General features: G+C 38.9%; 1 protein-coding gene across 1 annotated transcript in view; it reads left to right on the top strand.

The window, feature by feature from the left end:
• Positions 1 to 16,028, top strand: part of AMPH (amphiphysin) — a 131,058-nt gene that overhangs the window by 67,891 nt on the left and 47,139 nt on the right. The window contains exons 3-4 of the mRNA XM_059849584.1: positions 6,417 to 6,471; positions 13,981 to 14,075. Of these exons, the coding sequence (XP_059705567.1) occupies positions 6,417 to 6,471; positions 13,981 to 14,075 (150 nt within the window). The remainder of the gene's footprint in view (positions 1 to 6,416; positions 6,472 to 13,980; positions 14,076 to 16,028) is intronic.

Below are 16,028 nucleotides of genomic sequence, written 5' to 3'. Positions count from 1 at the left end.
TGTTCAGGAAATCTAGCTTGACATGAAATGTGTATACGTTACTTTTAGCCATGGACTTGTAGATTCTTGCTTCCTCTACAGACCCCAATTTTTAATTAAAACTGTTATTTTGGGCCCTATTTTGAGGCCATGAGTATACTTAAAGGAGGATGTGAAGGTAGTAACTGTGAAGGTAGAATGATTAGGGAGAGGGAGGTTTAGTTTTGAGGGAAGGTTGGAATTTCACTTAAGGTGAGTGCCACATATTTTTCTGTTCAGTCCTCATCTGAAACCAAAATGGCTCAGTAAAAGGGTTGGTTTAGTGTCTCTGAAGGCACAGAGCTTTCTCACCTGCCTACTGGGCATTGCTACTAACACAAGGCAGAGCTCCCTGGTTCTTGCCTTTAGAGTTGACTGGGTTTTTTGGATTAGTGTAAATCATCTGAGAAGCCTGTTTCATTTGATGCAGTTTACTTCAATTCAACATGCGACTTAATAACTAGAAGAACAAAAATCTTATTTTTGAGCCTTCTTAGTATCTGGGCCACAAATTTGGTGCTCTCCTGGAAGATACTGTTATGCCTAAAGCCTTGGTGCTTCCAGAGAAGGTTGCAAACCCAGTTTTTTCAAGTGATGCACTAGATAAATATTTCAAATATTAAAGCTTAAAAAGAAAAAAGATGCCAGAATTTTTTAAGAAAAAGATGCCAGAATTTAGGAGACAATTCTAGGGACTATAAGGAACCTGATTGTTGGGGTTTTGGATTTTTTCTTTTGTTTCTTTCTCCGATGAAATTGTGTCCCATCTCTCACTAAAAAGCCATCATGACTGATGCTTAAGAGAGACAAAAGGAGTTGCCACAAGAAGGGTGCGGCTGGCAACCCTCTCAGCTGGGAGGTTTCTCTTAGAGGGTCAGAGATACCACAAGAATTGGGCTGGGGAAAATGGGGCTGGGCACAGCTCCTAGCTGTCTTAGCCTCGGCATTGGAGGAGAACCGTTGAGTTGCTGTTTACTGGTGGGGGTCAGAGTTTGCTGCCACCACTGGAGCCCAGCCCTGTCCTGCTTCTTCTGCCGTGGCCCCACATCCCCTTGCCTGGTGGAACGCCCTGCACTTCCAGCTACAGCTGCAGAGCTTCTGATACGTCTCACTTCCTACTCTGGGATCTTGCTTGTCCCTGCTGTTCCACCTTGCTGCTTTTGAAGCCCCTGCTACAGCTCCTTTTGCTATCCAGAAGAGGTAGAGAGATCGGCTCAGTGAGTTTGTAAGGGAAGCCCCCTCTCCATCCCTTTCTGCTGGCTGTGTCCGCCATTACCATGTGGAGAGAGGCGGCCGAAACTCGCGCCACAGCGCCCCCTGCAGCCCGGGGGCTCATCGCGCCTGCCCCGCCCGTACGGGAGGCACCAGCGCCCCTGCCGGCCGTGACTGTAACTGCACCGAAGGGGAAAATGCCTCAACTGAGAGAAGGCTCTTAATGGGTTCTGGTTCTGTTTGTCGTCACTCCCACTGTTGCATTGTTTTCCATATACATACATAGTACATAGTACTACATAGTAAAGAACTGTTATTTCTTTTCTCATGTCTTTGCCTGAAAGCCTCTTAATTCCAAAATTCTAAGAATTCGGAGGGAAGGGGGTCATATTCTCCATTGCAAGGGAGGTTCCCACCTTCCTTAGCAGACACCTGTCTTTTAAACCAAGACATTGATAAGTGGTAAAATAGAGTACTCTGGAAAGAAGATATATTTTATATTGAATTACAGATTTGTCCAAGTAGCCTTTTATTATGTTAAGCTTCTCTTAATTTAATAGTTATTTTCATTCATACTACACAGTTCTGTGAAAGACCTGGCAGTAAACAGAACCTAAAGTGTTCATGAACAAGAGACAGCACTGCTCAACACTGTGACAAATAGCAACACATTACAATAAGGAATATCTTCCAGGTGATACAAAAAATGTTTTCTTTTCAGCTATTTCTCTGATGTCTTAACAATAGAATGACGAAATTTGGGTATTAATTAGACTTGCATTAATTATTGTAATTATTATTATTATTATTATTATTATTATTATTATTATTATTAATTACCCTGTGCTCCAGTTTTAATATTTTTAATCCTCTTTCCTCTCACTAAATTGGAGTGATATATTTGGGTTTTGTATGTCATTCATGTGCTGACCTTCCCTGGAAAGATGTATTGTGTTTACATCCTATATGTGACATCATAGAAAAATCAAACTCTTCTGGTCTGACTGGAAAGCTGTAAATTCATGATTCCTCACAAACAAGACATCCAACTACAACTTTTGTGGAGGCAAGGTGGTCTTTAATTTCTGAGTGGATGCAACAGATTTCCTAATCCATCAGGAAGCAAGTGTTGGTCAGACGGAAACTATGGGGTTTTAGTTTCCATCATTAACTTTCTTTAGGTCTCATTAGTCTCACAGCAAACAGTGTTGTTCTTTTTCTTACTTCCAGTGCTAAGATATGCTTAAATGCTACAAATTCAAAACAAAACCGAAACTAAACATACCCAAGAATCAGTAGTACTGAAAAGGCCTAATGCTGCTGTCAGGCTTTGTGAGGCCTGTGGTTGTAGCTTGCTAGATCCTTAAAAACTGAACCTTCTTATCTCACTGAGTGCATGTGTCTTTACCAGCTATATAATACTGACTATACAATGAGACCAGAGAGTAGAAAGGTGATAGGCTACATTGTTCAAAACAACAAACTATTATTTAGGACACTGTTGTGAAGAGCTGTTTTGACTTTCCCAGAAATGGATGTTGGTTTGGGTTGTTGGCATGCCTCCCTTGCTCTTGTGTAAAGTTAAACAGGATTATGTACTAGATTTTTGGTGATTTGTGTACTGAGTTTGATCAGGTGAGCTAAGAGCACTGATTTTTGGTGCTGGAGTCTGGTAGAACATGCATAGTGTTATCAAACAATCTGGTTGTAAAAAGTTTGCTATTAACACTTTTCTTTGGAGTTTCTTATATCCTATAAAACTCTCACTCATTTTGCTGACTTATGTAGAATAAATGAAAGAAATTTTGAAATTATAAAGGAAGCATCAGCACTGCCTTTGGAAACTTCATTTCAGAGGGATACAGCATTGGTGAAAGGACAGCTACCTTTCATTCTCCTCCAAGAAGCTGCATCTCATGTAATAAAATTCATGGCTTTAATGAAGATACTTGGAACAGTGGTTTCAGAGCCACTGGATGTTTTCATTTGATAGACCAGAAAGTAGATGGAGTGTACCAGTAAACACTGTAAAGGGACAACATTAAATATATGACAGTCTTTTAAAAAGTACTTTTTAAAACCTGTATGTAACAGTTTGCAAGATGTGCATAGTCAACAATACAGTATTTTCACCTTATGAATTTTCATTAATCTGTTAGGTGACAAAAGTATATCTGTCTTCACTAATAATGAGTTTACTATAGAAAATGTGTAGACCAAATGCACATTTTTCAGAATTCACAGGGCTGAGGGCTTTTAATGCTAATTTTTTTTCTGGCATTTTTAGAAAGGTCTAATTTTATTGCCATTGAAACTGAGAGAATATTTCTCAGATTCAGTAGGAACTGGCCCTTGGCCATGGATTTTTCAGTCACATCACACAATTGATAATGAGGGAAAAGTCATATGACTCTGTCACGTTTAGATATTTCAGGTGTTTGTGGCCTGTTAATAACCTAGACTGAGGGAGATCCATATTAAAATTATTATTTTGAATAAAGTGTCAGAACTCATAACAGCCTGTTTGGCAAAGTATTTATATCATGTTTTACTGCTTTGACTTTTTCTTACACATTTCCCTGAACAGCAGTTCCTGATGATGGACAGTGCTAACCAAGCACAACGATCTAATAGTGGTTTAGGGTAGGAGTTGTAAAGCTGCACAGCAGTATACTTATAAACATAGTGTTTGAGCAATGTGTTTCCCTGACATTTGTGGTGTGCTGCTTAGTCCTAGTGACAAAACATCATGTGTATGAATAAAACTGGACATGAAATCAGCTACGGAGGCTCTCACCCTTCCAACTGCGGTTTGCTGCTCCTGGAACACCAGAGATTTTTTAACAACTAAAAATTGTTACTATATGGTCACCTATTCAGCTGGACCATGTTGAAGAACCACATTTCTGTACCTTCCATTTTTACCACAATAGCTCAGACAAAGAAGGTATGAAATTAAAAGATAACTACTGTGCCTTCATGTGACTTCTCACAGTACAAGGGATCCTCAGAGGAGGAGAGTGGCATGCATGAAAGGGCAACTTCCATCTAGTTTTTGCCGAGTATTTGCTGATCCTCCTCTTCAGACATGAGATCAAGAAATTTGCTCCTGGGTACAATGTCCTTTCCTCTGTGGAAGCACTGATCACTTAATGCCTTGGTCCATGGAAAACAGACAACTTCTCATATCCCAGTGCCTACCACTTGAGCACAGAATGAAGTTAGCTTCTGTTGTGTTATGTATCATGAAAAAATGTGTTTTAATGACACTTTAGGGTAGTGTCTTTTGCTTAAAGTGTAATAAATAAAATACAGAAGTATTAAAAGTATTTAAATACAAAATTATTAAAACATATGCATAATATTTTCTTAAAGGACACAACATCAAGCTACTACTCGAGAACTTTCTGTTGTTCTATAAGTAATTAAATCTGAGGTTAAATCCACTGATACTCACCCTGCACTTGTCTGGCCCATGTTTTGATAGGCAGCTTTGCTTCCAAAGCAGGGGAAGATGTTGCCTTTCCTTGGAGCATCAAATATGGTCCCAAACCAGAGAATGGTTCGTGGGCTAGCTGCTCCTTCATACCTGCTGTTACCCAGCAGCTTTTCAGATACCACCTTGGTGGGTCTATTCCTGTGCTCAGACTTTAGTCAATTAATGGATTTGAGAGCTGTACATGACTTGTTTCAGATCAAATTGGTGTAAAACCAAGCTTCTGTTTGTTGAATTCATAAAGTGAATTCAGTCAGCTTTCTAGGCCCACACAGGCATTTTTACCTAAAAATTCTTTAATATTTCCAGGAGGTTAAACAGTTGCTCTCTTCTTAAAGTGCACTACAATTTGAGAGATGGGGGTGGAGGCTGTTGATGATCCCTTTCTAAAGGCCTACAGTTCCCTTCAAGAAGCTGAGAGAAGTGAGTTTGGTGGGTGTGACCTGCATTGTATTCTATGTACTGGTGAGACAAGTATTTTTTCAGAACCACAATTTTGACTTAACATGGCTGCAGCTATGATGGATTTTAAACATCAGATAGCCCCTATCAAACTGAATTTCTTATGATCCTCTGTGTCTGAATTCTCTGAGCATTGAAGTTGCTGATGGCAAATCCTTTACTGATATCAGACAACCTTTGAGTTTAGAGAAGTTATAACAGCTTATACCTTCTGCCTTCTAAAATATTCACATTATTCACATGCACCCTTTAGATTCTGTTTTTCACACGGAAAATATGAAACTCCAAAGCAGTCAGTCATATTCTGAAGCCCTCAGTCATATTTTGCTTCTGATTTTTCCATATGGTGTAGCTGTATGTGAGAAAATGTGACTGCAAGCTGATACTCCTGTCGTTTCCAACTGCTTAAATAAATTATTTGAAAAATATTGGAAACTGGCAGATGCGGACTCTTTCAAAAATCTTCAGGCTATTGAAGGTGTCCTGGACAGCATCTTTTTAGCAATAAATATGTGTGTAGCACAGGTTTCTTTGCAAATCCTAGGAACTGTGAAGTCCAACTTGTGGTACAGTCAGAGATAAAGTACCAAAATCCATTGTTTATTCTGTTCTGAGAAGGTTGTTGGTATAAGAGAAAGAACAATAATTTTGATGTATTTGCCAAAGAAAGAGTCTAGATTTCACAGTAGACTGCAATATGCACTAATCAAGCAAAACAAAGTAACTAACATTATTATATTTTAATAGTTATTTGCTTACAAAATGTTAAAATTTTAGAATACTTGGAAATTGTTTGCAAATATGGTAAACAACTTGTGTAAGGGTAGAACTTTCTTCAGGTCTAGACTGGCCTCATTTGAGTGGTTTCCAGTGGAAGTTCACCTGTTTTGATTATACTTCTTTGTGTTTCAGATTAGGCCATAGGCCCAGCTAACTTGAACTGCACCTTAGCTGTAAAATATACCTGTCTTTCTTTGGGTAGAGTTCTTCCCTGTACAGATGATTGATAAAATAAACTCAGAAATTCTAGCCTAGAGAGTACACTACGCAAACCTCCTTTGCAAGGCCTTATTTTTATACGCATGCTTGCAACATGTGACACTATTAATTATATCCATCCTGAAATTGCCTTTGTTTGTTGTTAGACATACTGCATGCATATTTCAAGGCATTAAACACAACTGACATGTGTTTTCAGTTCCATGCTTTTTTTTTTCTTCTTTTTCAGGCTGAGGGTTCCAGACTCCAGAGAGAACTGAGAGGATATTTAGCAGCCATTAAAGGTGATTTTTAAGTTTTATATCTTGCCTTCATAAAGCAAACTTTTTTTTAAAATTGAGACAAGTAAGCTTGTTTAAAGTATACAAAGACAAATACAGTAAGATTCTCTTTAACCTAATGCTAGGGATTCTGCACCTTCAATGTAGACTCATGTATTGCATCCTCGACTGTCCTTTGTGTAATAAATGATCAGCTAGAAAGCCAAATTAATAAATGTGAAAGATTTTATTTTTGCAACCAAAATACAGTCCTCAAATCTACAGTCAAACAGACAGCGTCGAGCCCAGGATCGACACTGGGTGAACCTAGATCTGACCTCTATTGCATCAGATCTCCCTCTGTTCACCAATGCTATTTCCAGTGGGGCTGTTTTATACAGTTTTTTATGCCTGAGGCAGAGGTGCCTCAATTTCTTTTGTAACCCCACATATGTATGAAGGTTTCTTTCACTGTGCAGGGCTGGACAATTGCTGTTTCCTGAGTAGTGGCAGGCACTGATCATGTCAGAGGAAGTTGTGTATTCAGATGCATGTTCTTGGCAACTTCGGTTATCTTGATTGATGGTATCTACCAAGTGCTGATTGTCCTTGGGTGTTCCCTGATGGTTCTGGGGGAAGCCCATCTCCGCGCCAGCCACATTCATTTATTAGTTAATGAGGCAGTCTTCTCATGCTGTCACCAGGAGTTTCTTAATTCCAGTGTGGCAATCTGTCTCCAGGTTGTCCATGGTTCGAGGCTCATTAGATGTTAAATCCATTTTACTATTTTTATTTTAGACATTTTTCCCCTTAAGCATGAATTACTTTATATTACATATTACATTTGTGTGCATCCGCCGCTCCCCAGATTCTCATGTTGCATGCATTTTTAGCACCCACAAAGTCTACACACCTAGCAAATGCTAGAATATGAAGGATCTCTTGCAAGGCAAGGGATTGCTTGATCTCCACAAATGTAACATTTCTAGGTTATTACTAGTTGGATGACGAGCTTCCTCCAAAACCACACTCCCTGTGATAATGTGATTTCTCATCTATTTCTGGCTGCTTAATTAATTTTTTTTAAGTTCAAAAGTTAAATGTGATGTCTCTTGATACTGCACTGAATACCTAAGTAACAGAAGTCACTAACTAGTGCTTAAACATCAGAGACACATGAACAATCATTTAAATCCTACTAGACATTTGTAAATCCAGCACACTCAACAGAGCACTGTATGCAAAGTGTTCTCTTTCTCATGCCACCGCTCTTTGGAGGAACTGGAGGCTAAAGGAAAAGGAATAAGAGTTGGTGACAGATTGAGAGACAGTAGCTTCTTGAGATAAATATAAATATGTGTGTGTGTATATTTTTTAGCCAGCTCCAGTCCAGTAGGGAAAATTTTGCAAATGAGTATTAATATCCCTGAAACTCACTGTCATAGTAACTTCATCAGCTGTTCACAGGCAAGTAAGAAAGCTCTTTTTGACGCAAATTATAAAATGGGAAGCAAAGCAGTAGCTTACTGTCTTTGACCATTTATTGTTTTCTGGATGGGCTGCCCAAGGAAAATTCCATACCAGACAAATTTGTCTTTTGTTCTTAGAGGAAATTATAGCATCGGTGTTCTGCAGGGAACACACTGAATGCTAATTTTGCTTTCACAGTTTTTACTCTTCCCCACACACATTGTATGGTGGTTATTCAGAAGCAGTAGGATGATGCTGTTTGTTTGCTAGATGTCTTATCTGTCACATAAACTGACTGTTTACATGCTGACTTGATTTCTGTATTGGTGATAACACTCCTCTCTGTTTCATCTTCTTTCTCCATCCTTCTCTTCTTTTCCTAGTACTCTACACTCATGGTCCTTTTGCTCTCTACTTTCTAATGGACTACTTTTTTCACCAAGTTTTGTGTTTATCTTGGTGTAAAATTTTCCATTGTTTTAGTTTTGCCTTTTTAGCAAAGCTTTTCTGTTAAGCATTGTTTTCTTGTTGCTGCCTTTAAGTAACTTGGACTGACTTTCTTACTCAGAATGAGAAGTGTTTGATAGCACTTTATTATCTACATGTCTTAAAAAAGAGCCAGTCAAAAGCATTCATGAGAGCCTTAAAAATGGCAAAGACAGCAAGCCAGCAGTGGGTGTCCTTGGCACACATATTGGCACATATTGCTACTGTGGAGTGAGATAGTAGAGCACAGTACTCAGCTCTGGCTGAGGCTTCCTCAAAAATGACTAGGTCAGTAGTGCCAAAGACCAGATTTTGGATGATTGAAGCACCTGCTACAGTGTCTTTGTTGCAATTCTTTGAATGACTGCTATCATTAAAAGATTTTTGAGGTATCTGTGCACAAAAACATGGTAACCCTCATATTTAGGAACTTGAGTGGGATTTTTGCACCAAAGATGTCAGAGACTTGGAGTCATGCTGTCATCGGGCGCTCATTTTGTAGATAAAAAGGTCAATCATATAACCGCATATATTGGAATTATTGGAAAATAACGCACTTGACATCCTAATACTCTTGGATGTATCAGAGAAGCAGTTCATTTTAAAGGATTTTGGGATTTTAACTTCAATAATAAGTTTCATTTTGCTGCATGACTTCTGAGTGACTTGATATTGGAAGTACAAAGTACAAATCCAGGTATGATTTCATAGAATCGTAGAATGGTTTGGGTTGGAAGATTATCTAGTTGAAATCCCTCTGCCATAGTCAGGGATGCCACTCTCTAGATCAGGTTACTCAGAACTCCATCCAACCTGACCTTGAACACTTCCAAGGATGGGGCATCCACTTTTTTGGGCTACCTGTTCCAGTGTTTCACTACCCTCTGAGTAAAGGATTTCCTCCTAACATCTAATCTAAACCTCTCCTCTTCTAGTTTCAAACCATTCATTCCCCTTTGTCCTACCACTGTCCACCTGTGTAAAAAGTTGTTCTCCCTCTTTTTCAATAAGCTCCCATTAAGTACTGTCAAGCCAAAAGGAAGTCTCCTCAGAGCCTTATCTCCAGGCTGAACAATCCCAGCTATTTCAGTCTGTCTTTGGAGGAGAGGTTCTCCATTTCTCTGAACATCTTTGTGGCCTTCTCTGGACCAACTCTAACAGGTCCACATCTTTCTTGTGCTGTGGACTCCAGATGTAGACACAATCACAGGTGGAGATTTAAGCAAGGAAGAGTAAATTAAGCCTTATTATGACCCTCTATCCCTTCATTTTATTATACTTCACTATTTGAGGTTTAGTATCACACATTCTTAAAAGAATTTTTGCTGTATTCAGACTCCTTCTCTTGATCACTGACACTTCTTAGTTTCTTAGTCTTAGCTGGACCATAATCTTTCTTTTTGGCTATTCAGGGACTCAGAGGAACCATGCCATAAAGCTGTTGAACCTGTGAATGGCTTTTATGTGCCATTTTATTTCACCTGCAAGATAGTTTAATGTCTGCAGTGTATCAGTGGTGTTTGTACTGATGAGACTGTGTGATATCCCCCATAGCTTTAGTCAACTCATGCCTCAGTCTTGTGTGTCTTCCAGATTCCTTGGCACTATGTATCTGGGTTTTATACTTCATGGTTTATTTTTTAAGCTTGTGAGAGCTGTGAGGCACTTGAATGGTTTTATGGGCCAATTGTTATAGAAACCCTAAATCAGTCACCCATTCTCTATCCCAAGCTCTTTGCAAGTACCAGTGCAGATGGGGAAGAATAAACCTGGATCTCCATGCAGATGGCAAGGTGACAGAGGTAACAAGTAGTCCTGCATGAGGAAAAGAAAGCATCATACACTTTAGGTGGCTTAATGTAGTGATAAAGAATAACTGGTGTACAGTAAGGGAAGGGGAGAGTTTTCAGGTCTGTAAGCAGTTCTGTTGCCTAGTTGTCAGTCTGTGGCTGACAGAACTGCACATATCCTTCAGACACAGAAATCTTAAAATCAGTCATGTAATTTCTTAAAAGCCATAAAACTATTCATCATCTTTCTGCAAAATTTATTCATGAATAATGAAATTTGACTTGTTCCAGTGGAAAATCTAATGGATTACTAGCAATAACAAATACAACCCTTATGGCAGGGCAGGTCATTTCCCCGAAGAACCACGTAAGTAATATTAAGAGTCAGACCAAGATGTTTCACCCGATCACGAAAATGGAAATTTTTCCATCATTCAGGCTAGATTACCCTGCAGGGGAGTGAGGAGACCCCACAGTATATGAGTTTTACAGCCAACATGCTTTTTCAGGTCTCTCCATGAGAGCTTGAGTACATTGGAACTATGACGGTAAAGAGTCTCCTACACTCCCCCTTCTCTGGTGTGCTTAATGGGAATGTCTCTGCATTGCCACCCCCAGGATCCCTATCACAAGGAGGCCTCTAGAATTTTTTGGAGGTTCCAGGGACAGGGACTCTTTCCCATAGAAATAGGAATCATTTAATCTGAGAAGCTCAATCTTCAGTAACTGGATGATTTAGCAAAATTTTTCCTAAGTGATTCAAATATTTTGGCACTTTTAGCTATTAAATAAAGGACCCAATTACCAAAAAGTACTATTGAATGAAACAATTTATACTAAATATAAATTTCAAACAGTTCATCAGCAATAAAAAATCTTTTCACATTTCTTAGTACTTTTCATATTTCTTAGTACTTTATTGACTTACTTTTAACAATTTATCTTTCTCAGTGATAGCAGTTAAAAACAGTCAAGAGAGACAGCCTGGAGTCTATGACTAAGACACTAATCCTCTTAAATTTAGTGCTGAATAACGCATAAAAGGTATCAATGTGTAAGGAATAACTCTATGTGAAAACCTGCCAAACAAAAAATCATTGGACACTGTAAGTTTATGTCCAGAGGTATGAAAAAGAATGGGAATTCACTGGATTGGTATTTACCTTTTTCGTCATTTGATGTATTGCAGTAAACCTGGTATAGATGCTGTCAGAGGGAGTAGGATGGATGATATTAGCTTGGAAGTTTCAGATTGAAGCCCCTGACTGAAAAAGCCAAATACTTTACTGCCCACTTGCCTGACACTGCAGCTGGACTTGACTGATGTTTTTTACAGGAATGTTGTGAAATGAAGGATTATCCAATTCTCAGAACAGAAAAATAGTGTAAAAGTTGGTGCAGTTTTGATATAACTCAAACATGGCACATTAGGTGCGTTTTATTTATTCTCTTAAGCAGATATATGCCTGAGTACTGTAGTACTTAAGAAAGAAAGTGTAGGAAAAGGTGTCAACATTGTTATAAATGATCAATACTGCAGCCAAATTTATAAAAAATATTTTATAAATTTATTAGATCGACAACCAAAAAATAAAATGTTATAAAACCGCCACAGCCAAGACAGCGTCAACCCCGGACTTTGGCGCTGGGTGAACTAGGGACAGACCGACGTAGTGTCAGCGTCTCCCCAGAGTGTCACCCGACTGCTCCAGGTAGCCAGCTGATATACAGTTTATTCTGCCTGGAGCAGAAATGACTGACGATTTCTGTAAATTCCTACATATGTATAACGGGAACTATACAGATGCAGTCTTATACAAAAGTCAGTCCATAGGTTTGGATGGCTGTCTGGGCTCCTCGAAATGGTCTTCCTTTCAGCTGTAGCCAGAACGTCCCCGCTTTTCAATGTAATCTCTCCCAGGTGTTGTTCGATGAATGTTCTGGACGTTCTTGGGAAATGGTCGCTGATCACCCAGGAAAGACTCATTCACTCGTTAGTGGCCAAGTCTGGGAAATATTTTGGAAATGAAAAGCCCTGCTTCTGGCCATGGGGGTCAGATGCATGGTTGGGTCTTTATAATTTTTACACAATTTCTAAAGCATGAATTATTTACATCATATACTACAACATGGTCTGTGACCAAGCTGAGTGCAAGCTGCAGGAGGGATTATCTAGCAGCTATGCTAGCCTGCCTGCCGCAGGAACCTCTGCCACAGGTTTACACTCAGAGTGCTTTAGGGCAAAAGTTCAGGTATCAGAAAGGATTAAGTGAGAGCAGGGATGAACAAACCCTCCTGGTTTGTTTGTTCACCCTGAGTGGAGAGAAGCAACCTTCTTCAGCAAAGAGATACTCTATTGGTTTTGCCTTACCACTTGAGTTGATTAATTTGCAGCGACAGTAAAGATTTTAAATGAGTCCTGCCTGAAAATATATGTGAAGATCATCTGTATTTTATTGTAATTTGGTAACTTCTAAGGCAAAAAAAAAAAAAAAAAAAGTCCTTTTTATTCAGGAGAACACTTACTTAGCTGGAGATACATCATCCTAAGAATTAACTATGAAGAAGAATAGGAAGAAATACATTTTAATTCTTGTGCTATCCTAATAGTCTAAGATGAGTTCTGTCATTAAAAACCACCCCCAAGACAATTTCTGAAGAGATCAGATATTCTGTTTTGGCTTCGTACCTTTTGATTTAAGGGTGAAAGCTTGTACCCTCTAAACACCAGTATTTCCTTTGTACTTGTTCTCCCCCATGCCATTCTCTCTTTTGGACTCAAGGACTGAGAACAAGCATGTACTTTCAGCTTTTTTAGTATCTGTTTTCTATCCTGTCCATTCCATAGACTACTATTTTCTTTTAAGTGTGCATCCCTGTATTTCTTTTATTCTCATATTAACAGCATGTGTTTTGGGAGTGCATGATGGAATAGCAACTGACTAGATCAAGTCTGGTCTTCTACACATTCAAGTTTCAAACTAGTTTTCCTTTTCTACTTGTGAATGTTTCCTTGTGCAGAAAACAAAAATATTGATGTTATTCCTAAATTAATTTTCTGAGCAGTTAAATCTGAAGATCATACTTAGAGATATTTTCAAGATAGCAAACACATTTTGACTAGAAAAAAAAAAGTGCTTTTTTAAGGAAAAAAGTTAATGCTGAGTAAGAGATTCAAGTATTGTGATTTTCCAAAGAAGTTGAAATAAAAGTTGTAATTTTAAAATTGCTTATTCTGAACTCTTAGAATGTTAGGTGAGATGAGTTTCACTGGATTCAGAACCATATTCAGAATCTAATGGATTCATGCTGTATCAAAATGCAAACCCCAATGCCTTCACTGAGGGTGTTTATTTATTCATTGGGGTCAAACTGATCTCAATGAAGATAGATTTAGGCCCTTTCTCATAATGTCACTGAAGCTATTTTACATTTAAAACAGAGTGATAAGCATCAATAGTCCCTGTTCTTGTTCCATCTATCAAAGAAAGAGCCAAAGCAAGTCACTTAAATAGTGACTGATCAGTTTGGCTTCACACTCTGCATGCACCACTCTGTTGCAAACATAAATAGGCACTGGGCTCCACAAACTTTTAAACCTACTGGGTGACCATACAAGACTTCATAAAACCACGTCCATTACAGTGCTGTCCCCAAGTTCAGGTATCTCTTTTCTAAATTTGCCAGAGGGAAGAGCATAGTGGCTACATGTGGCTGAAAATGAAGACATTTAGCAACTACTTCTTGTAGTTTGCACTTACATATTCCTCTTTTTATCTAACTGCAGGAATGCAAGATGCCTCAAAGAAGCTTACAGAGTCTCTCCATGAAGTGTATGAGCCAGACTGGTATGGACGTGAAGATGTGAAAATGATTGGAGAGGTAAGATGTATGGAAAGAGGGAAAAAGTATTTTGGATCCAAATGGATTAATCTGAGCTGTTGAGGAGAAGTGTGCATTCAAAATTGACCTTAATCCTTCATGTCATGTTAAATCCTGTTTTCTCAGCATTATAAATTATGGATCTTGTGAAATACAGCTCCTGCTGGCCAGATGCAGCACTTGCAGTGTCTGTTGAATGAACTAGCTGATAAAAGCTCCCACTGAGATAACTTAGTGTGAGCAGAATTGGTCCTGACAGCATCTGACTGACAAGTTTGTACAAAGGTATCTTACATGCAGTTTTATAGTCAGGATTGTCAGCTCAAAAGAATGCTAAAAAGTTATCAAAGCTGCTTATCCTTTTGTGCTGTGTAACAACTGTTAAGCCAGTCATACTAAACAGGATATCTTATGAGACACTCACCTCTCTCTGAGAAGAATATGGAATTTAAAGGTAAATTAGAGTTCAGGACACTGTTTATTTTTGCTTTTTACCTTCCTCCAGTGATTAGAGAAGAATAGGCTTTTTTAGACAACACAGCAGGAATTTACCTTGAGGTGCTCTGAATTGCCTGCTTAAAGAGCCTCAGTTCTGGCGGAAGTCTGTCAGCAAATATGATGGTGGTGACAAGGAAGTGCAAATGGTTGTCAATGAAGTTTTTAATCACCTGGGATTCAGTTTGCAAGGCCTCCTTGATAATACAGTTAACAGTAAACCTGAATACAGAGCAGTGTACAGATTGCTTTTCTTCTCTATCGATGCCTTCTTCTACACTTCCCTGTTGCAAAGGGTTTTGATTTTAAAAGCACCCAACTTCCAAACTGCCTAATTTAAGATACATACTTTTTTGTTTGATCGATTTAGGTTTTTAAAATTCTTTTATGGGCAATAGACTTATGGGCAATATTACAAAATCTCCTGAATTTTTTTGGTATATAACCACAAAGGTAGATTTATGCATCAATTAGAGTAGCAAAAGCTCGGTTAGAACTTAAACCTGGCCACTTCTGTAAAGGATAATAAAAAGTGGTTTTATAAATATATTACTATCAAAAGAAGGACCAAGAAAAACTTGCATTCTTTCTTGGACGTGGTGGGGAATATAGTTACCAAAGATGAGAAAATGGCTGAGGTACTTAACACCTTCTTTGCCTCAATTGTCAAGAATAAGACAGGTCATCCTCAGGACAGATGGCCTCTAAAGCTAGTAGGTTGGGACTGGGAGGAGAATAGATCTCCTGTAAGATCCTAACTGCCAGAAGCAGTGATGAGCCACTTCGATGTTTACGAGCCTGTGGGATCAGATAGGATCCATCCTGAGTGATGAGGGAGCTGGCAGAAGAGCTCACTAAGCTGTTTTTCATCATTTATCATCAGTCTTGGTTATTTGGGAGGTCCCAGATGACTGGAAGCTGGCCAATGTAATACCCATCTGTAAGGACTGAAAGGAGGATCCAGGAAACTACAGATCTCGCAACCTGACATCGATGCCTGGCACCGTTATGGAACAGATCATCTTGAGTGTGATTACACAGGACCTACAGGGATGGCCTGGGGATCAGACCCAGCCAGATGTGTCACTCTTGCACCGAGAATGACAAAGGAACAGGCAAGAGGCAGTATTGTAGAAAGAGTAAAAGAAGGTTTTATTCAAGAGAACTGTGTGGTTTATATCGAATGATAAAATACATTCTATTTGATTGGCTAGTTAATAAAAACACTTTTCTTTTACACTGTCCTTGAGAAGAACAGAAAGACAAAGTAGAAAAACATCACTTGCAGATTGTTTATACTAACAAGTTATCACATCCTTACAACTTCTTGGAAGTTCTCACAAGCTGCTGTGAGAAATGCTTGCTGTTTTCTCTCTCTCTGTTCCATGGCATCCACACAGAAGAATTTAGAAGAGGCAGGCCCAGCCTAACCAACCTGATCTCCTTTTATGACCAGGT

This window comes from Haemorhous mexicanus, chromosome 1, assembly GCF_027477595.1.
Source record: "Haemorhous mexicanus isolate bHaeMex1 chromosome 1, bHaeMex1.pri, whole genome shotgun sequence".
NCBI lineage: Eukaryota > Metazoa > Chordata > Aves > Passeriformes > Fringillidae > Haemorhous > Haemorhous mexicanus.
Note: the sequence above shows the minus strand (reverse complement) of the source record. Positions and strands in the feature narration are given on the sequence as shown.